The sequence below is a fragment of the Salvelinus alpinus genome, chromosome 24 (genome assembly GCF_045679555.1).
Source record: "Salvelinus alpinus chromosome 24, SLU_Salpinus.1, whole genome shotgun sequence".
Taxonomy (NCBI): domain Eukaryota; kingdom Metazoa; phylum Chordata; class Actinopteri; order Salmoniformes; family Salmonidae; genus Salvelinus; species Salvelinus alpinus.
Window position 1 is genome coordinate 4958119 of NC_092109.1, and position 20968 is coordinate 4979086.

The window sequence follows — 20968 nt, forward strand, 5'->3', positions numbered from 1 at the left end:
CTTGGTAAATATTTTCTTCTTCTTGAACTGCACTGTTGGTTAAGTGCTTGTAAGTAAGCATTTCACGGTAAAGTTTACACTTGTTGTATTCGGCGCATGTGGCAAATAAAGTTATATTTGATGTATATATATAAAAATATGATATATATATATATATATAAATGTCTTTAAAGTTTCATTATTATTTTTTGCTCTTACTGTCCCCACTACAACAAACAAATTCTTAAATATATGTAATTTAGTCCTTGAAGTTTTTTATTGAAATACTGTAGAATTTCACTCATTCCTATGGAAGACTGCTTCTTTTGGGGAGTGGCAATGTTTCCGACCGCGCAATAAGGGTTTATGCCGTATTCAAAACAACTGGGAACTCGGAACTTGGAAATGTCCGACTTCATTGCGTTCAAAACAACTGGGAACTGGGGAAAAATAGTTTTGAACGGTCATCCTACTCGAAATTCCAACTCGGGAACTCAGGCCTCTTTCCAGAGCTCTGACTTTCCAACCTAAAGATCTCTGAGATCATGATTTGACCTCGTGTTTTTCTGAGTTTGCAGTGGTTTGAACGTGGCATTATATCTCAAAGCCTCTAGGTCACTGGATGTTACTTTTGGTGCTTTCAAGAAAACTGGGAACTCGGAAAAACACTAGGTCAAATCATAACGTCAGTGATCTTCAGTTCTAAAAGTCGAGTTCTAGAAAGATGCCGGAGTTTCCGACTTGGAATTCCGTGTTGGATGACTGTTCAAAACTTTTTTTCCAGTCAGAGATATTTTTTTCCCTGAGTTGCAAATTGTCTTGAATGCACTGAATTTTGATATTTCAACAACAAAACGTGTTTCAATCTCTGCTCCATATGTATTTTAAACAGTCTTTAATATAGCCTAACATAGGCTAGATCATGTAAAAATGTAGGCTAATAGACTAGTGTGATGATTGAAATAATCAAATCTCTTATTAAATGCTTTAGGTCATTACATTTGTGTGCATAAGTTTTAAATATGTCACCGTTTAATATTGAAGGAGGCCTAGATGTGATTAAAAAAAATGTGATCTGTGATTTGTTTTTTAAATCCTCTGACTTTGCGGTGACCTAGAGTTACGTAATAATAGCGCTTCATCTCGTCATACTGTAGAAATCCAATCCACGACTGTGGTTTTTATCTCACATCGCCATCTAGTGAACAAAAACGGAATATCCCTGATTGTGCAGCGTTCCTGGAATTGTTGGGTGGAGTCGAGGATGAGCTTGAATGCTTGAATGCCTTTTCAAATTATGATTTATTCTTTAAAAAATAACATAATACAGGAACATTTAAAAGTCGAGATAATACAAAATTAGTATATGTACAAAATTCAGATTTCGGACCATCTGAAATTCCTGATTTTCAGGACTCAACTCGCATTTTGAGAATAAATACCTTTCTAGCCTTTCTATAATTACTGCTATATTAAAAATCTTCCATTTGTTTTTATCCATTGACAATAAGTGCATCTTAACATTGGGTAAGAATAATCTTTATTCATGCTTAAACAACCTATGAAGATATCGAGCCTGTTCATCAGCTGCCATCAATGAAAATGTTAATTAAATAGTTAAAGAGAGTTATCAACAGTGAAAACACAAAACGATAGCGAGGATATTTATCTCCCACTTCATAATCATTCCTTTATATCCCTATTTGCACAATTTGTATTTTTACATTGGTCTAATGAAGCCTAAAATACACAGAAGTCACTACAGACACTGGAAAGTACTTTTCGGTGAAAATAAATGATATTACATTCACACAATAGGCTCCAATAAAACAAAGTCATATAGTCCTAACTCAAATCAATTCTGACTCTTGTATGAAATGCTTATACGAATGATTATTTGTGTCAACAGAAAATAGGAACTGTGGGTTACTTGTCATATCAATGCCCATAACTGAGAACAGTGGTGTTTAAACAGCACTGTATACTGTACATTGCTATCTTCACTATCCAGATCTCATATTCGTGTGTGTGTGTTACTCCAGCCGTCCATCCCCTCTGTTACTCCTAGGACTCTGGACATGTCCGTCTGGCAGTACAACATCCACAGTATAGCTGATGTTTTTAAACTGCAGTAAGCTGTAGGTGTTGTCAAAATGCAGCACGTCTAAACACAGGACACAATACAGAATTAGTCCTGTGTATTTGTTCAGTTGCATCTTTGTATGTATGAGAGTATGTGTTATTTGTATGTGCTGGTGTGTATGTGTGTTTGTATATACGTGTGTATCTGTGAATCATGTGTGTGTGTATCTTTCTGTGTATGTATCTTAACGTGTATCTGTGTGTATGTGTATGTGTGTGTGCGTGTACTCACAGGTTCCAGGCTCGGGGCAGGTGAGGGAGCGGTCGCCTGGGACCTTGTGTGCGTTGTAGCGTTCACTAGGCAGCACCTGCAGCATATCCCCCACCTTCTGATGCACGCCCCCTTCCTGGGTCCGCATGAACACCCCAAAAGCAAATGACTGCCCCATGACTGGCAAACCTAGAGAGGAGAGGGAGGAGGAAAGGGAGGGAGAGGGGAGACATTGGGAAAAAGCTGGGGAGATAAACGGAGGGAGGAAGGAAGATGGAGATGAACGGAGGGGGGAGTTTGTAAAGTGGCTTCTTCTCCTCTCCTTCATCTGCACTGATTTGAAATCATCACTTGGTAGGCAAATCAATATGGAAAACACACAATCCAGGGTTAGGGGTCAGGGGTAGCTCTAGAGTGTTCGGTCAGACTTAAAGTTACAATATGTAATTTTTTGGGTCGGGATCCGTACTTGGTGAAACTGCCACGACCGTTTGAGATATTACAAAAACAAAGAAGTTACTTCAAACACCGTTGTTTTCCCTTGGACATCATTGCACGTGTGAAGGATGGTTTTGTTCTCTTTTTAACAAAAATATATGCCTTATAGAAATAGGACATGTTAATCACAAAACATAGAGTGACTGCAGAAAAGCTGTTGTTAATCTAGGGTGTCGACTGTGCAAACCACAAGGTTGAGGAATGTGTAGGAAAAATGCTGAATAACAAGAAAACAGGAACTGAGGAATGTGTAGGAAAAATGCTGAATAACAAGAAAACAGGAACTGAGGAATGTGTAGAAACCGACAACTCAGCTCAATCTTCACAAACACCATTCCGGACATCTGAATCCTGAGTGCTGTGAGGCTTGGACCACCGATAGGCTAGCAAGTTTAAACCACGCTAAGCCTCTATTTTGACAGGCCAACTCTAAAGTTGGAACTACCTCTGTCACACTATAAAAGAAGATGTCTGTACTATTTCAGTCAGTTCTCTGCTTTACCTTGCTTGGTGATACAGTGAACCCGTATATACGAAAATTGCATTTACCATTTATCCCTTGTGTTAAATAAATATAATTAAAGTATATTCGGTGACTCTGAATCACATTTTATCCTGATACCAGATTTGATTGACGCAACCTTTTACACACGTCCGATAGGACACCAGAAAATGTACCGCAGATCTTTTTTTAACATGCTGCCGGATGCTCCACTCCTCCGTTTCATCAACAAAACAAAAGCAATAACAAAGGCGCTGTGGCGAACAGTGGTGTTGTTTCACCTTATGTGTATTTCCGCTTAAAGGTCAAAGATTACAGCCAGGGTTGGGAAGTACAGTTGAAGTCGAAAGTTTACATACACCTTAGCCAAATACATTTAAACTCAGTTTTTCACAATTCCTGACATTTAATCCTAGTAAAAATTCCCTGTCTTAGGTCAGTTAGGATCGCCACTTTATTTTAAGAATCTCAAATGTCAGAATAATAGTCTCTGCCTGGCCGGCTCCCCTCTCTCCACTGGGATTCTCTGCCTCTAACCCTATTACAGGGGCTGAGTCACTGGCTTACTGGTGCTCTTTCATGCCGTCCCTATGAGGGGTGCGTCACTTGAGTGGGTTGAGTCACTGACGTGATCTTCCTGTCCGGGTTGGCGCCCCCCTTTGGGTTGTGCCGTGGCGGAAATCTTCATGGGCTATACTCGGCCTTGTCTCAGGATGGTAAGTTGGTGGTTGAAGATATCCCTCTAGTGGTGTGGGGGCTGTGCTTTGGCAAAGTGGGTGGGGTTATATCCTGCCTGTTTGGCCCTGTCCGGGGGTATCGTCGGACGGGGCCACAGTGTCTCCTGACCCCTCCTGTCTCAGCCTCCAGTATTTATGCTGCAGTAGTTTATGTGTCGGGGGGATAGGGTCAGTCTGTTATATCTGGAGTATTTCTCCTGTCTTATCCGGTGTCCTGTGTGAATTTAAGTATGCTCTCTAATTCTCTCTCTCTTTTTCTCTCTTTCTTTCTTTCTTTCTCTCTCTCAGATGACCTGAGCCCTAGGACCATGCCTCAGGACTACCTGGCCTGATGACTCCTTGCTGTCCCCAGTCCACCTGGCCGTGCTGCTGCTCCAGTTTCAACTGTTTTGCCTGCAGCTTTGGAACCCTGACCTGTTCACCGGACGTGCTACCTCGTCCCAGACCTGCTGTTTTCAACTCTCTAGAGACAGCAGGAGCGGTATAGATACTCTAAATGATTGGCTATGAAAAGCTAACTGACATTTACTCCTGAGGCGCTGACCTGTTGCACCCTCGACAACCACTGTGATTATTATTATTTGACCCTGCTGGTCATCTATGAACATTTGGGCCATGTTCTGTTATAATCTCCACCCAGCACAGCCAGAAGAGGACAGGCCGGCACTCATAGCCTGGTTCCTATCTAGGTTTCTTCCTTGGTTCTGGCCTTTCTAGGGAGTTTTTCCTAGCCACTGTGCTTCTACACCTGCAGTGCTTGCTGTTTGGGGTTTTAGGCTGTGTTTCTGTACAGCACTTTGTGACATCAGCTGATGTAAGAAGGGCTTTATAAATACATTTGATTGATAGTAGAGAGAATGATTTATTTCAGTTTTTATTTCTTTCATCACATTCCCAGTGGGTCAGACGTTTACATACACTCAATTAGTATTTGGTAGCATTGCCTTTGAATTGCTTAACTTGGGTCAAATGTTTCGGGTAGCCTTCCACAAGCTTCCCACAATAAGGGGTGAATTTTGGTCCATTCCTCCTGACAGAGCTGGTGTTTCTGAGTCAGGTTTGTAGGCCTCCTTGCTTGCACACGGTTTTTCAGTTCTGCCCACAAATTTTCAATGGGATTGAGGTCAGAGCTTTGTGATGGCCACTCCAATACCTTGACTTTGTTGTCCTTAAGCCATTTTGCCACAACTTTGGAAGTATGCTTGGACTCATTGTCCATTTGGAAGACCCATTTCCTCATGATGCCATCTATTTTGTGAAGTGCACCAGTCCCTTCTGCAGCAAAGCACCCCCCACAACATGATGCTGCCACCCACGTGCTTCACGGTTGGGATGAGGTTCTTCGGCTTGCAAGCCTCCCCCTTTTTCCTCCAAACATAACGATGGTCATAATGGCCAAACAGTTCTATTGTTGTTTCATCAGACCAGAGGACATTCATCCAAAAAGTACAATCTTTGTTCCCATGTGCAGTTGCAAACCGTAGTCTGGCTTTTCTATGGCGGTTTTGAGCAGTGGCTTCTTCCTTGCTGAGCGGCCTTTCAGGTTATGTCGATATAGGACTCGTTTTACTGTGGATATAGATACTTGTGTACCTGTTTCTTCCAGCATCTTCACAAGGTCCTTTGCTGTTGTTCTGGAATTGATTTGCACTTTTTGCACCAAAGTACATTCATCTCTAGGAGACAGAAAGCATCTCCTTCCTGAGCAGTATGACGGCTGCGTGGTCCCATAGTGTTTATAATTGCATACTATTGTTTGTACAGATGAACGTGGTACCTTCAGGCATTTGAAAATTGCTCCCAAGGATGAACCAGACTTGTGGAGGTCTACAATTTTTTGGGTCTGATTTAGTTTGATTTTCCCATGATGTCAAGCAAAGAGCACTGAGTTTGAAGGTCGGCCTTGAAATACATCCACAAGTAGACCTCCAATTGATTAAAATTATGTCAATTAGCCTATCAGAAGCTTCTAAAGCCATGACGTCATTTTCTGGACTTTTCCAAGCTGTTTAAAGGCACAGTCAACTTAGTGTATGTAAACTTCTGACCCATTGGAATTGTGATACCGTGAAATAATCTGTCTGTAAACAATTGTTGGAAAAATTACTTGTGTCATGCACAAAGTAGATGTCCTCACCGACTTGCCAAAACTATAGTTTGTTAACAAGAAATTTGTGGAGTGGTTGAAAAACGAGTTTTAATGATTCCAACATTATTGTATGTAAACTTCCGACTTCAACTGTATGTACAAATCAAGGTTCCGTTTTAAAACGTTATCCTCTTCTCCTTCATGTTGGCAAGCCTGCCAACCACTTTGTCAACGTCCATGTCCCGCTCAATACAAAGCAAAGTGAGTTTGAATAGTCTAGCATCAATCATGAATGCACGCAAGTAGCTCTTGATGAGCTTCAGGAGGCTGGAATTTCGCCCGGCACTGGCACTGCTGATGGGAATGGTTTTGTAGATTATATGGAGAATGGTCAGATTTGGATGTGCTCGGTGCCTATCGTTGGCAATGAGAAATGGTAGGACTGCGTCTTCTGAGTAGAAATATGCGAGCTCAATCATATTATTTTCTGCACCAGGGCGCTTTGGGTTGAGCACAGAGAATACTCGTGCCATTTCTCGGTAAGTCGGTAAATCGATTCTCAAACTGCCCCATAAAAACATGAATTATGTAATAGTATACATCAACTTTAAGTGCCTTTTGCTTTCCTGAATTGGCTCGTCCTCTGCTCCCTGGTCATGAAACCTTTCCCTCTTACGCACGCTCTCCTCTGCAAACTCAGTTGTTTTGTTGGGCCATCGATTTCGCACTGTTCTCCATCTTGTCATAGGGCGCATCCGTCAGATCTCAGCCAGATGTCCATTAAATCAATTAGATCCATGGCATCTCTCAAATTATTTTGGCTGATAGGCTTTTCAGCCCGAGAACGGCTCTCTCCAGCTGCATGTTTTCCTGTTCCTCAAATATTTTAATCCTTGGGAGGCTAGAAGTCAAAAAGCAGTGTACCCCAAAACTCTTTTGCGCTATTCAAGGAACATGCAGCATCCATTAGAATGAATTCGATGTTGTGTGCACAGAAATGCACATAGGACTCATCATCAAGCTTTGATTATTTCAAACAGCTGTGTAATACTAAGGAAAAAAACTTAACGTGCACGACTTGGGTTTCCCAGGACCAGGTCTGGGAAATGCTGCCATAAAGCAAATGAATGAGTGATTTTTCTTTTTGAACGTTTTTAAATAAAGATCTCCAATATTTTACTGTCAATAATGCTTTTATCAATTCATTGTCTCTGTTTCTAAATGGGTATAGTGTGATGACAGGAAAAAACGAATAATCTTGTGATATCTAGCTATATAATATAGTAGGCTAATTAGTGGAGAGGCAGGTAAAACTGCATACAGGCTCCTCTATAAAACAAAGTGGGATATCACAAGCCCGGATTCAACACAAAAGGCAGGGGCGTAGACATGGGTTGGCACAGGGCCACCCAATCAGATTGATAAAAAAATAAAAAAAACATAATTCTTGAAGAAATACTCCTCAGAAGGCCTATCCACTAACGAATTTCTGTGTACACCCCTGCAAATATGTTGATCAAAGTGTAATGAAGGAAGGATCTGCATTGAATAGCAATGAAGAGTGGGCATTCATATCCTGATTCCGCTATGTTCAAGTTTATTTGCTGCTAGTCTGTGAATCCGGTTACGCCATAGACTGTTAGAGTTTGAGAATGCGCAGATTGAGAATGCTGCAGCCGGTATACGCAGGATGCGCTGGTCCAAATTGTCTCATGAGGGTTACAGTCATGAAAATCCTGGAAAAGTCATGGAATTTTAATATTGCGTTTTCCTTTTTAAATATATTATCAATCACTGAAAAAGCTACATATCAGCCATGATCAGAATTAGGCGTACCCTTCAGCGCGTCTCTTGTGCGTCATCTGCTTGTGTTCCAGTGCGAGTGGGCTGTTGCCTGAGGAGAGAGGGTCATTTCTGCAGCTGGAAGCCTATAAAATAATGATAGACTAGCTATATAGCCAGTTCAAAACATAACTTGCCATGCTACAAGCTCTCTCGCTAGTTAACTATTTAGTTATTTAGCACTAATGTCGTTGACCGTTGAGAAATACATCTGACACCACCATTTGAAAGCGGCGATTTCCCTCTACTAAACAGTAGGCTAGCCACCTAATTCCGACGACGAGGTCATACATGTTAGAGGAATGTCCTAATTGACAAATAACTTCCATGCTGTGCATAGATATCCCCTGAAACATGGCTATTTTAGCCTCATAAGGTTATAGATGAACATGTCTTAGTTAGCTACCTTGCTTTGAAGTAACCTACCTGATCCATTTTATCCCTGATTCATTGAATGAGTGAATAAATGTATAAAGACATAAAAGTATGTGGTTGCATTGTTGATAAGCAGACTCAGTGTGTTTCAGGGCCTGCACACCCAGTATCTCACCAGATGGTTGACCACATGTGTTTTATACAGTGTAGTTATTCTACTTTGTAGGGGTGTATGTGCCTTGATCAAGGGCGCAATGGCAGGAGATAGTAGGCCTACATGGAATCAGAGACCAGCAGCCTTCTAGTGTCAATACTACATTTACTGTATGCTGACCTTTTCATGTAGGCTACATAGAAACGCCACCAATTATTGGTAATGGACATTTGGTTAAAAGTCATGAAATTCCATCTGTCAAAATGTGTAGGAACCCTTCACAGTGAATAACCAGAGGTCTCTATAGCATAATGTCATTTGGGAATTTCTGTGAACATGGACCAACTTGAAAAAAGACAGCTCCTGCACCTCTTTCATCCCAAGTCAAGCACTGGTTTTATCCTTTCTGGTTGTTTATGATGTCACTGGACGTGGCTCTCCACGCAGGGAGCCATTACTTCATCTTCTGCCGTATCACACACTAACCTCACATGGTAACTGAGGTACTCACTGTCATCTGCTGGATCACTAGAGGATTGCACCATATATTACGCTATTACACAATTTAAGGTGTTTTACCAAGGCTTCATACAGCAGTACTATGTCGCCTTTAGAACGTGATCCATTAACATGCCCAGATTGTTTTAAATGACGTGCACTGCCCCGCAAAATCGTTCTCTTGTCCCGTATTTGGGCTTTTTAGATGTGATCACCCTAACCCAGAAGTTGGTCGTGGAATTATTGTAATCAAAAGAAGAGACCTTTACATTTCTTCAAAACAAGTCAACTTTATCATTTAATTACTGCAGTAATGGAGCTTGTCAACGAGCCCCCCGTAGGTGATTAATTGAGAGCCATCCTCCTGGATGTTCATGACAAATCACAGATGAGAGAATTTATACAAAGGCACATTTTGCTCTCATGCAAGAGACATCAAGATTTACATGGTGCCAAATATACATGGTGCCTAGAATACTAAATTCTTTCTTTAAAGAAACTGGAAATTGGTTCTCCCTGTTACCGACAGACACACAGACACTAATCATGGAACGGAATGTTGTTTTATCACCAATCCATCTTAAATCTACTGTCAGTGTTAAATCTCTCAGAGGCCCACTTTCAGTCCACACACACAGATTGTGTTCTAAAAAAACGATTCTGTTGCATAAAACAACCATTTGATGCAGTAGCAGTATTCCAAAACTTTTTTGGCCCGCAACCCTATTTTTTTTTATGACCACACCATGTAAAAAAAAGTTATGTAATCAACAGGCAATGTTTACTTTCTTAATTTGGTCTACGAAGGTCTATTACAAATCAGTCTGACAGTATTTTTGTTTCGTTTTTTTTACCCCCTTTTCTCCCCAATTTCGTGATATCCAATTGATAGGTACAGTCTTGTCCCATCGCTGCAACTCCCGTATGGACTCGGGAGAGGCAATGGTTGAGAGCCATACCTCCTCCGAAACACGTCTGGCTGTATTTTTGGCAGTATTTCATTTTGAAGACAGTTTGGTTTGATGTGACTGAAATGTATTAGAAGGTATTGGGAGTTCAGAAGATCATCAGGCAATACTGTTGTATGGTTTTCCCTGCTAAAGCTGTCCCGGTAAGTGCTCTTACTTATTGTGAAGTAGAAACGTCTAGGAGCAACAACGGCTCAGCATCGAAGTGGTAGGCCACACAAGCTCACAGAACGGGACTGCCAAGTGCTGAAGCGAGTAGCACATACAATCGTCTTTCCTCGGTTGCAACACTTGCATCCATGTTCCAAAACTTCCTCTGGAAGCAACGTCAGCACAAGAACTGTTCGTCGGGAGCTTCATGAAATGGATTTCCATGTCTGAGCAGCCACACACAATCCTAAGATTACCATGTGCAATGCCAAGCGTTGGCTGGAGTCATGTAAAGCTCGCCGCCATTGGACTCTTGAGCAGTGGAAACGCGTTCTCTGGAGTGATGAATCACGCTTCACCATTTGGCAGTCCGACGGACAAATCTGGGTTTGGCGGATGCCAGGAGAACGCTACCTGTCCCCAGTGACAACTGTAAAGTTTGGTGGTGGAGGAATAATGATCTGGGGTTGTTTTCCATGGTTCGGGCTAGGCCCCTTAGTTCCAGTGAATGGAAATCTTAACGCTACAGCATACATTTACATTCTAGACGATTCTGTGCTTCCAATTATGTGGCAAAAGTTTGGGGAAGGTCCTTTCCTGTTTCAGCAGGACAATGCCACCGTGCACAAAGCGAGGTCCATACAAATGGTTTGTCAAGATCGGTGTGGAAGAACTTGACTGGCCTGCACAGAGCCCTGACCTCAACCCCATCGAATACCTTTGGGATGAATTGGAACAAAGACTGCGAGCCAAGCCTAATCGCCCCAACATTAGTGCCCTAGCTCACAAATACTCATGGCTGAATGGAAGCAAGTCCCCGCAGCAATGTTCCAACATCTAGTGGAAAGCCTTCCCAGAAGAGTGGAGGCTGTTATAGCAGCAAAGGGGGGGGGGGACCAACCTCATATTAATGCCCATGATTTTGGAATGAGATGTTCGACGAGCAGGTGTCCACATATTTTTTGGCCATTTAGTGTATCACTGAGCTGTGACAATGCACCTTGATATGGCCTATAATGGAACATATTGACTGTAGTGTCAAACAAAGCTGCCAGGTCTGAGTACAGGGTGTTAAACTTCCCGTGGAATGGTTGAGGCTCCCAGGTGCTGATGGTAGAGGTCTGCTGCTTCCAAAAATCCTGGCAGTAGCTCTTCAGAAATTATCTTCTTGCTCGCACCTTGGGCCAGCAGATTTAGAATTCCTTGGCCTTTTAAATAAGTGGTATGAATGAGTAATATGTAACAAACATAAAACGTCAAATATATCAAACATCAAAACAAGTACAAATGAACCATTATAAGTCACATCCCAGATGATACAGATCCTCTGAAGTTCGTGTGAAGTCATACTTAACTGCAACAATCCACATGGTTGTATTAGTGAGTTAACTAAGTGAACGAACAAAGCTTTCAGTCAGGTTTTAATCCAGCAAGTCTTTAATGACTCAAGTTTGGAGTTCAATACAGACATTGACCCTAATTCTTTGCTGCTCAGGATGTGTGAGAAAATATTTGTCCTTTTATTTTTAGACCAAGGTTCAAATCCCAGAGGAGTTTGAAAAGGAAACATTTGTCTGGATCAATAATGTAATTGGTCTCTAAGGTCTATAGTGTAGTTGGTCTACAATCTGGTTGGTCTAGAAAGGTTGGCGGGGTGGGTGGAAGTAGGAATAGTACGAGATCCGCATTAGTATGGTAGTATGGTTGAAAAGCTTTTAGTGGATAGAATGTGTGAAGTCATTGTTGATCTAACAGCGGGATGTTTAGAATATTGAAGAAATACCCTGAGCTCTGACAGGTGGGCAGGTGCTGAATTTTATAGAGCTTTGTGCATGAGGAGCAGAACTTAAATGTCAATCCTCACTTTCATGGCGAGTCAGTGTAAGTCGCGGAGTACAGGGATGATGGGGTAACAGGTGGGTGTTGATGAGAATCAGCTTTTTGTGCATGTTGGAGTCAGTTGATGATGTGAGGGGAGACCACTGACTAGGGCATTGCAGTAATATATGTGGGAGAACATGAATTTATGCATCTTTAGTTGATTCAAGTATTACAACCAGTGAAACAAATGTTAATAGACATTATTCTAATAGGGCATAGTGCTGATCAACATGCTTGTGAATATATGTTTTCAGAAATAACCCAGGAGCCCACACTCTCCACCTGATGCCAGAGCCTCCTGGGGTACCAGGCCTGTGTGAGTGGGCACAGAACTCATCACAGTGCCTAAAGTGCCGGGTAGAGGGTCCACCAGAACAACAGTGGGCGAAATGTAGAAATCGGACCTTTCTGCAGCAGGTAGCTCTGGCCAGGCAGCTTCATCTTGGAGCAGGTTGAGGGGCTAATTTACTTCCACGAGCTACTACTAGCTCGCATGACTACAGCCAGTAACCAGGTAGTGCTAGCTAGTCAGCTAGTGCAAGCCAACTTTATTCAGTTGTTGAGTTTGTTCTATTGGTATGCTAACTTTATAATAAATTCTGCATCTTAGCTAACATTAGTATTTTTATCTTCCGGTCACACTCGCAGTCTAATCCCTTCTTTGTGCTGCCAATCTAGTCTGTAAACACACCCCCTAAACCAGGTGAATATGCTATGTGTACTTTCAGGTATGAACAAAACAAAAATTAGTTTTTATAAATGTTATTTGTTTTCCGTTATTCCATGTCCAATTGACACAATAAATGTAAGTGTATTTCTGATTTTCAAATTCAGAAATGAAAACTAGCCGTTTGCCACTCTTCGTTTTGACTTGGAAATCAAAATAACAAAATGTACATGGACCTACACATAAAATGAACGCAATATCTAATATATTGAAACGTAGTGCATAAAACATTAGGTAGACCTGCTCTCCTAGAACACCTGGTGATCTTTTAGTATCTGATTTAGGTTCTGTCAAGTCTCTTCCGTCCCTCATGGAGATATGATTTCTCTGGTGGTGTAACTGTGTGCGACTACACTGGCTCTTTTACATTCTACAGTCAATGGACAAGGTAGGCTACGCACTCAACTTAAACGCCTAGTGTTATGGAGTGATTTCAGTGCCAAAAGAAATTGAGTTTGAATTCCGTAATTTAAAAAAATGTTTTAGGATATTGAATTCGATGTTTTTTCCTTCCACAAATTGAATCATTGAATTCATAAATGTAACTTGTATTTCATGATTTGAAACGGAATTTAATGAATACTGCATTAAGTTTTAAAATTCAATTGAAATGTAATTGCATATTCAATATTTATACATTGTACAAAACATTAGGAACACCTTCCCAATATTGAGTTGCACCCCCTTTTGCCCTCATAACAGCCCCAATTCGGCGGGTCATGGACTCGAAAGCATTCTACAGGGATGCTGGCCCATGTTGACTTCAATGCTTCCCGCAGTTGTGTCAAATTAACTGGATGTCCTTTGGCTGGTGAACCATTCTTGATACACACAGGAAACTGTTGAGCATGAAAAACCCAGCAGCGTTGCAGTTCTGTTCAACGGCACTTCAATCTGTTGTCTTGCGCATTCACCCTCTGAATGGCCACATACACATGTCTCAATTGCGCCAATGCTTAAAAATCCTTATTTAACATGTCTCCTCCTCTTCACCTTCAGATTGAAGTGGATTTAACAAGTGACATCAATAAGGGATCATAGACTGACCATGTGAAAGCTATGTCATGAGAAGAGCAAGGTAATGTTTAATCTTCTAGTATTGCAAGGAACAAAAGTAAATAAAAAGTCCTACAAAATATGACAGGTCCGTTCGATTTCAGCAGAATTCTCATGTGCACCCAGCACTAGACTACTCAAATCAAATTTTATTTGTTACATGCAGCGAATACAATTACCGTGAAATGTTTACTTACTGCCTGTACTGCACCCGTGCACTGGATAACATTTCACTTTCTATCACTAGTGCCACTAGGGAGGGCCTACACAAACTAACAAAAGTCTTCATCTATGATCCAATCAGATTTGGCAAATACATTTAAAAATAAATTACAAAAATGTTTCAACTACATTTACATTATAAACTCATAAGTCAGCGTTTTCTAAACTAAGGGTCGCCTGATTTGAAAATGGGGTCGCAAGAGAAACTCTTGAGAAAAAAAAATGTGCCGTTTGGTTCATAGAACCGTTGTTATGTGAGTAACCTCCGATATCCGCTAAATGCGGTCGTGACAGAGCGATTTCTGTTTTCTTACTAATGTGGATCTAACTTTTGAACGGTTTCCCTGCTCAAGAGTCTTGTTAGAACAGAGAGGATAGGACCAGGCACCAAATCAAACTTGGGGAAAAAAGAAAGCAATGAGTATATTTTCTACACAGATGATCATGCACAATTATTGCCTGATGACCTTTCTGATGCATTTTAGTCACTTCAAAACATACTTCCTTCAAATTGAAATACTTTGAATGTACTGTCAGACTGATTTGTTAGACTGTCAGGGACACAAATAAAAAACCAAAAAATTGGCTGTTAATTACATCGTTTTTTTACATGGTGTGGTCCATCAGTCAATAAAACTAAATCAGAAATACAAAAGCAATTTACATAAAGCTATGATTTTATTTAGTCAAGTTGAAATATTTATAAATTAATATTGTTTGAAGAGCTCAATGAGACCCAGATACCAGGTTTACCAAATAAAGCTGGTGTTAATGAATAAATACGGGTGAATTACATAAAACAATATATTTGAACGTTTTTTTTTTTTAAAGCAAAAATATACTTCTGAATTGGATTATTATTTTTTTAACTGGAAAGTTCTCTTAAATCACTAATAGTGAGAAGAATACATTTACCACGAAAACAAATGTACTCCTGATACAAATGACAGAAAATCTATCATTATGTACATTTCTTGAAAACTACTCTCACGCTCTCCATCTCTCATGTGAATGTTCACATAAAATGGAGCATTTACTTTAGATAACAGTTGGAGCTCCTAACAAGAACTTAAAGACCTCAGTTGTTGAATATAAAATCAAAATATGTTGACTAGTCCCCGATTCACAGTCAGCTTGTAGCACATACATGAGTCACAGCAGCAGTTACCCTTAACCACAGATCAGATTACCTAACCCAAACCCAAATCTTAACCACTAGAAGATTAAACATTACCTTAACCTGGTGGTTAATGGCAACGTTTTCTTATGAAATCCTTCTCTTAGGTGAACTACACATTTCTCCCAGGTCTGGAGCCTAAATACTGTACATAAGATTCTGTAAGTGACTGACATTAACAAGACAGGGCACAGTCCTCACAATAGAAAATGTAGAATCACAGAGGACAGAAACTATCAGGTAAGCTAAGCAATGTGCAAGTGAGGATACATCAGCCACCTTTAAATCCGTAATTTATGCAGCACATCCTGTTACTGCTGGACAGGACATGAGACCTAGAACATATAACACTACCATATATGGAAGCATTGAGGTGACGCAATGTGTGTGTGTGGGGGAGGTGTGCAGATCCTCTCAAGCTCTCAAGTTGGATGGGGAGTGTTGCTGCACAGCTATTTTCAGGTCTCTCCAGAGATGTTAGATCGGGTTCAAGTCTGGGCTCTGGCTGGGCCACTCAAGGACATTCAGAGACTTGTCCCAAAGCCACTCCTGTGTTGTCTTGGCTGTGTGCTTAGGGTCATTGTCCTGTTGGAAGGTGAACCTTCGTCCCGGTCTGAGGTCCTGAACACTGGAGCAGGTTTTCATCAAGAATCTTTCTGTAATTTGCTCCGTTCATCTTTCCCTTGGTCCGAACTAGTCTCCCAGTCCCTGCCGCTAAAAAACAACCCCACAGTATGATGCTGCCACCACCATGCTTCACCGTAGGGATGGTGCCATGTTTCCTCCAGACGTGACCCTTGGCATTCAGGCCAAAGAGATCAGTCTTGGTTTCATCAGGCCAGAGAATCTTGTTTCTCATGGTCTGAGAGTCTTTAGGTGGCAAACTCCAAGCAGGCTGTCATGTGCCTTTTACTGAGGAGTTGCTTCCGTCTGGCCACTCTACCACAAAGACCTGATTGGTGGAGTGCTGCAGAGATGGTTGTCCTTCTGGAAGGTTCTCCAATCTCCACAGATAACTCTAGAGCTCTGTCAGAGTGACCATCGGGCTCTTGGTCACCTCCCTGACAAAGGCCCTTCTCCCCCGATTGATCAGTTTGGCGAGGCGGCCAGTTCTAGGAAAAGTCTTGGTGGTTCCAAACTTCTTCCATTTAAGAATGATGGAAGCCACTGTGTGTTTGGGGACCTTCAATGCTGCAGAAATGTTTTGGCACCCTGCCCCAGGTCTGTGCCTCAACACAATCCTGTCCCGGAGCTCTACGGACAATTCCTTCCACCTCATGGCTTGGTTATGCTCTGACATGCACTGTCAACTGTGGGACCTTATAAAAACAGACGTGTGCCTTTCCAAATCATGTCCAATCAATTGACTAACACAGGTGGACTCCAATCAAGTTGTAGAAACATCTCAAGGATGATCAATAGAAACAGGATGCACCTGAGCTCAATTTTCGAGCCTCATAGCAAAGGGTCTGAATACTAATGTAAATAAGGTATCTGTTTATTTCTAAAAACCTGTTTTTGCTTTGTCATTATGAGGTGTTGTGTAGATTGGTGAGGAACAATTTTTATTTAATCAATTTCAGAATAAGGCTGTAACCAAACAAAATGTGGAAAAAGTCAAGGGGGCTGAATACAATTTTTTGGACCGGTACCGGGTACCTTCCGACGAGTCTTGTGAGGCCTGTGGGCATCCTAGAGGAAAACAACTGACATGTGCGTGGTCGTGAGTCTCACCTTTACACATAGGGGTCATATTAGTGTGTGTCCCAAACTGTTCGGACGCTACAGACAGAAGTTGGCAGTTCGTCTGTACCGACTTCAGGCAAGTCCCAAGACGCTTGTGGGGGACGTAGAGCAAAATGGAGAACACCCTCGTGTTCGTGAGAGTCTCATCTTTCCAAAGAGGAAAGTGAATCAATGCCTTTTTATTTATATTTTTGCAAAATGTTCATGTTTTGCAGCAGTATTTGGTTCAACTTGGTGGACTAACCCCACTGGTATGTTACATTTCAGTTGACATCAAGGGGACTAAAGGAAACTCTTCACATATTTTTCTCTGTGCTCCTCTGAATTTATCGGTACTACACCTGCGAAAGTGACTCAGCTAGCCAACATCCTATCAAAAATATGAACTTTGATTCCATTTAAGGAACTGTTCCAAAAATAGTACTTTAAGCTTAAAAAAAATCTAAATATAATTTGTATATGCGACATATACGTTCTATACATTTGGACAAGACGGGACAGTGAGTTGTGTCAGGGAACTTCCCACATAACATCCATAGATACCACTGGTCTGGTCTGCCACACTCCGCTGTTGAAGAGAGAGGAAGTTTGAAACGTCATTCTAGAATGGCAGGCTTACGAGAGGCTACTTCAGAATTGCCCCATAGGCCATTTCCTCATTCTAAAATAGCATTCACATCCTCAAATGACGATTAACGTTTCACATCGACAGAGTCTCGTGCTGCTCTTCTCAAGCGTGGTATACAGCTGTCAATCAAGTAACATACTTCATTATAATTCATAATTTCTTACCATGTGGTCATTCTAAATATACAGTGAATACATCTTTGTTTGTTGGAAACATTCATCAAGGTGCTCCTTGACTGGCTGACAGACAGATACCAGCAAGGAGCCAAGAAGGCAGAACAGGAAGAGGTGAGAATAGTCAGTGTCAGGATAGTTTGGGTTGTTTTTTTGGTTGTTGTTTAGTGTTTGGCCTTGTGTGTTAAAGCAGCGTTGGTGACGTTTCTCAGACAGAAAGTCGCGTCAGTGTTCCAGTTTCCCCACTGTCCATCCAGGAAGAAAGGCCTACACCTCTGGCCTCCAGTGGGAGATTATGTGGGAATGTCCTGCCATTGGCGGCATGTGTCTTTAGTTCAGTCGTTAGCTACGCCTGATTGGCTGTGCATGTCTTCTCAGCCCGGTCACAAGCCATGTCTTAATGGCTGTTTGTGTCCTCAGGTCCTGCCAGCTTGTCCATGGTCCTCTGAGCTCTAGCGTTTTTCTCTGTGCAAAGACATCCAGGCTGCGTATGTCTAAAGGTTTGCCTGTGTGCAACTGAACTTGCGTGTTTATGTGCGTGTTTTGTATTTGCACGTACTGTGTGTGTTTAAAAGTTTGTGTGTTTCCATGTGTGAGACTAACTGTGTGTGTGTGTGTGTGTGTGTGTGTGTGTGTGTGTGTGTGTGTGTGTTAAATGGTGTGTGTGATGTAGAAAATAAACTCCATGTCCATGGCTGTCTGTGGCACGCTGGCCAAGCCGCCGTGGATGACGGGGATCAGAGCGCTGTCCAGCTCGTTCATATAGCGCTGGGGTAGGAGCCTGCCTCCCGAACCCGCCTGGTACTCCACCTGAGACCCACACAAACACAGACAGAGTTATAGTATGACTGGAATGTACTGTACAACGGGCATAAGGTCACACTTTGTTTCAGAGATGGAACAGTAACACTGACTAGTACAATATTTTATTTATACAGCAATAAAATTATAGATATTTTCATAAACACATTTGTCCGCAAGTACCTGGTAAGAAGAAGGGGAATACACCCAGCCCAGTCCCTTTCATAGTGTATTGCTTGACCCTTTATAGTATGTTATTTACCATGTCTGTTTGTGTGGAGACTCGGAGGGCGAGGGAGTTGATGCCGCTGGCTGACAGGACAGAGAGGTGAGGGGTCAGAGCACTACAGCTGGCCACAGCCATCTCCCTCTGGAACACACAGCAGGACGGCAGCACCGCAGACAGGATCACGTCTGGATTCTTCAACACGTAGAACACCTGGAGGGAGGGACAGGCAGAGTCAGACAGACCAGTGTAAGTGAGAATGAACGTTTCAGAGAGTTGTGATGGTGCGAGAAGGTGAACAGAACTTGGACTTTACATGTAGGTCAACTGTTATTGTAATACATTGTTAACCCCAAATGAATGTCCACGCATATGGACAATAAAAGTAGCGTATCGTATGAACTGTGTGTTTCCTACCTCAGTACACCTGATGGTGCGTCCGTCCGACTCAAACTCGGTGTCTTGCTGCATCCTCACACTGTGGACCCCCTCCAGAGGTTTCCCGTCCACACCGCTGGTCACACTGTAAGGACACAAACTAATTAACCAATCATGCACCAGGGAGAAGATCACCAGTGTGTGTGTGTAAATGCACGTGCGCACATGTGTGTATTACCCTTACCCAGCGTTGACGGGAGCACGCCAGTCGACCCAGCGCACGGTGATGTTGTCCCGGAGCTCCCCTCCGTCGGCCTTGCCACAGGGGATGTGGAAGTCCGTCTGCACCCTCAGGGCGGCGCGCAGGGCCTCCATGGTCTCTGGGGGGATCTGCACCATCAGGCCGTCCTCCACGATGCTCGACTTGGCGATGAAGCCCGACGACGCCTTCAGAGCACCGTTGAATACCACGAAGCTGGCCCCCGTCACTAGACAATAAGGTCACAGACTGAGTAACACAGCAGGTATATAAACTGTTCAGTTCTACTCAGGTTACATGGAGGCACTGGCTCGAGTCACTGGCCTGTGACTTATAGGATCTAAGGTCATGACACACCTGCTTCTTATCGGAGTCGTATTCATTACACACCAAAAGGAAGAAAATGGACTGAAACAGGAAGGAACTACCTGAACTTGTCCACAACTAAACATTTTGCGTCCCTCTTGAATTCGGGCTCCCAAGTGTCGCAGCGGTCTAATGCACTGCATCTCAGTGCAAGAGGCGTCACCACAGTCCCTGGATCGAATCCAGGCTGTATCACATCCGGCCGTGATTGGGAGTCCCATAGGGCAGTGCACAATTGGCCCAGCGTATTCCGGGTTTGGCCGGGTTAGGCCGTCATTGTAAATAAGAATTTGTTCTTAACTGACTTGCCTAGTTAAATAAAGGCTAAACAAATTGTAAAAAAATACCACCTTGTTCTTTGTTTTCAAAGAACAGTCTTCTGACCTCTAGTGGGCAATCTGGTTTAGTACTGACCAGTGCGTGTCTTGCCAGGCTGGCTGTTGGCCTGGCTCTGGTAGTTGCCCTCGTCGTTCTGGAAACAGACCAGGTGGGAATCAGCCTCCGAGCTGAAGCCAGCGCCCACACTGATCACATGCTCGTTAGATGCGTTCACCACCTTCAGCATCTAGAAAACACACAAAAAGTTATACTCGCATCGAAACACAAATAACTCCAGCTCTTTCTAACACCTGCAGAAGGCACTCTTCCCCTACTAATGGGAAGTTGGTGGGGTTTTATACACCCACCCCTAAATTCAGGTAGTGATTTCATAATCCAAAGCAAATTGCATATAGCAACCTGGCTTAGCATATTAGCATAGCCAAGCCTTAGCATAACCATGCTAGTTAGCGCTAATGCTACTGGTCCTGAAGTTTGCGGACGACTAATAGTCAGTCTCCTGCATGCTGATGAAAGTGCCCACGATCCTGTTGTTAATGATTTTGTTCATTTTGGTGTGACAGTGAATTCTTACGAATGAATATGACAAGAACCAAAGATATGTTGTGTATGGATTTCAGGCGTCAAACCCCTACCCCTCAGAACACTATCGTCAAGGGCCAGGTGGTAGACACTGTAGACAACTACAAGTATCTTGGCACAATGACTGATAATAAATTGAACTTTTAGTAACACTGACATGTCGTGAAAGAAGGGCCAACAATGCCTTTTTGGTCTCGGGAAACTGGCAGAGTTTCCTGACTTGTCCAGGTAGACAAGTCGTACATAGTCTGTTTTACCGTTT

General features: G+C 42.4%; 2 protein-coding genes across 5 annotated transcripts in view; both read right to left on the bottom strand.

The window, feature by feature from the left end:
- Nucleotides 1–1262: 1262 nt before the first annotated feature.
- On the bottom strand, nucleotides 1263–15401 carry LOC139551742 (SEC14-like protein 2). Of its 3 annotated transcripts, none has more exons than XM_071363051.1 (3): nucleotides 15266–15401; nucleotides 2354–2575; nucleotides 1263–2143 (listed from the first exon to the last, which is right to left on the bottom strand). In XM_071363051.1, exons 2-3 carry the CDS (start codon nucleotides 2508–2510, stop codon nucleotides 2013–2015), a joined length of 288 nt encoding a protein of 95 aa, XP_071219152.1. In that variant the 5' UTR covers nucleotides 2511–2575; nucleotides 15266–15401; the 3' UTR covers nucleotides 1263–2012. The 3 variants fall into 3 exon arrangements, with proteins under 3 accessions (XP_071219152.1, XP_071219153.1, XP_071219151.1); XM_071363052.1 differs by having other exon boundaries at nucleotides 2354–2521; nucleotides 15266–15391; XM_071363050.1 differs by lacking the exon at nucleotides 15266–15401 and adding an exon at nucleotides 14007–14559.
- The window catches only part of LOC139551720 (zinc finger FYVE domain-containing protein 16-like), a 46413-nt gene continuing 40135 nt past the window's right edge, over nucleotides 14691–20968 (bottom strand). For both annotated transcript variants that reach the window (XM_071362995.1, XM_071362994.1), the window contains exons 12-16: nucleotides 20200–20350; nucleotides 19405–19648; nucleotides 19200–19305; nucleotides 18819–18995; nucleotides 14691–18565 (exon numbers count right to left, since the gene is read on the bottom strand). In XM_071362995.1, the coding sequence (XP_071219096.1) occupies nucleotides 18407–18565; nucleotides 18819–18995; nucleotides 19200–19305; nucleotides 19405–19648; nucleotides 20200–20350 (837 nt within the window). In that variant the 3' untranslated portion in view covers nucleotides 14691–18406. The remainder of the gene's footprint in view (nucleotides 18566–18818; nucleotides 18996–19199; nucleotides 19306–19404; nucleotides 19649–20199; nucleotides 20351–20968) is intronic.

Excerpts from the sequence above, each read along its gene's own strand:
- LOC139551742 (XM_071363051.1), bottom strand. The coding sequence starts at position 2,510 with ATGGGGCAGTCATTTGCTTTTGGGGTGTTCATGCGGACCCAGGAAGGG. Across the intron at positions 2,144-2,353 it reads CTGCCCCGAGCCTGGAACCT|ACGTGCTGCATTTTGACAAC; the intron begins GTGAGTACACGC and ends TCCTGTGTTTAG.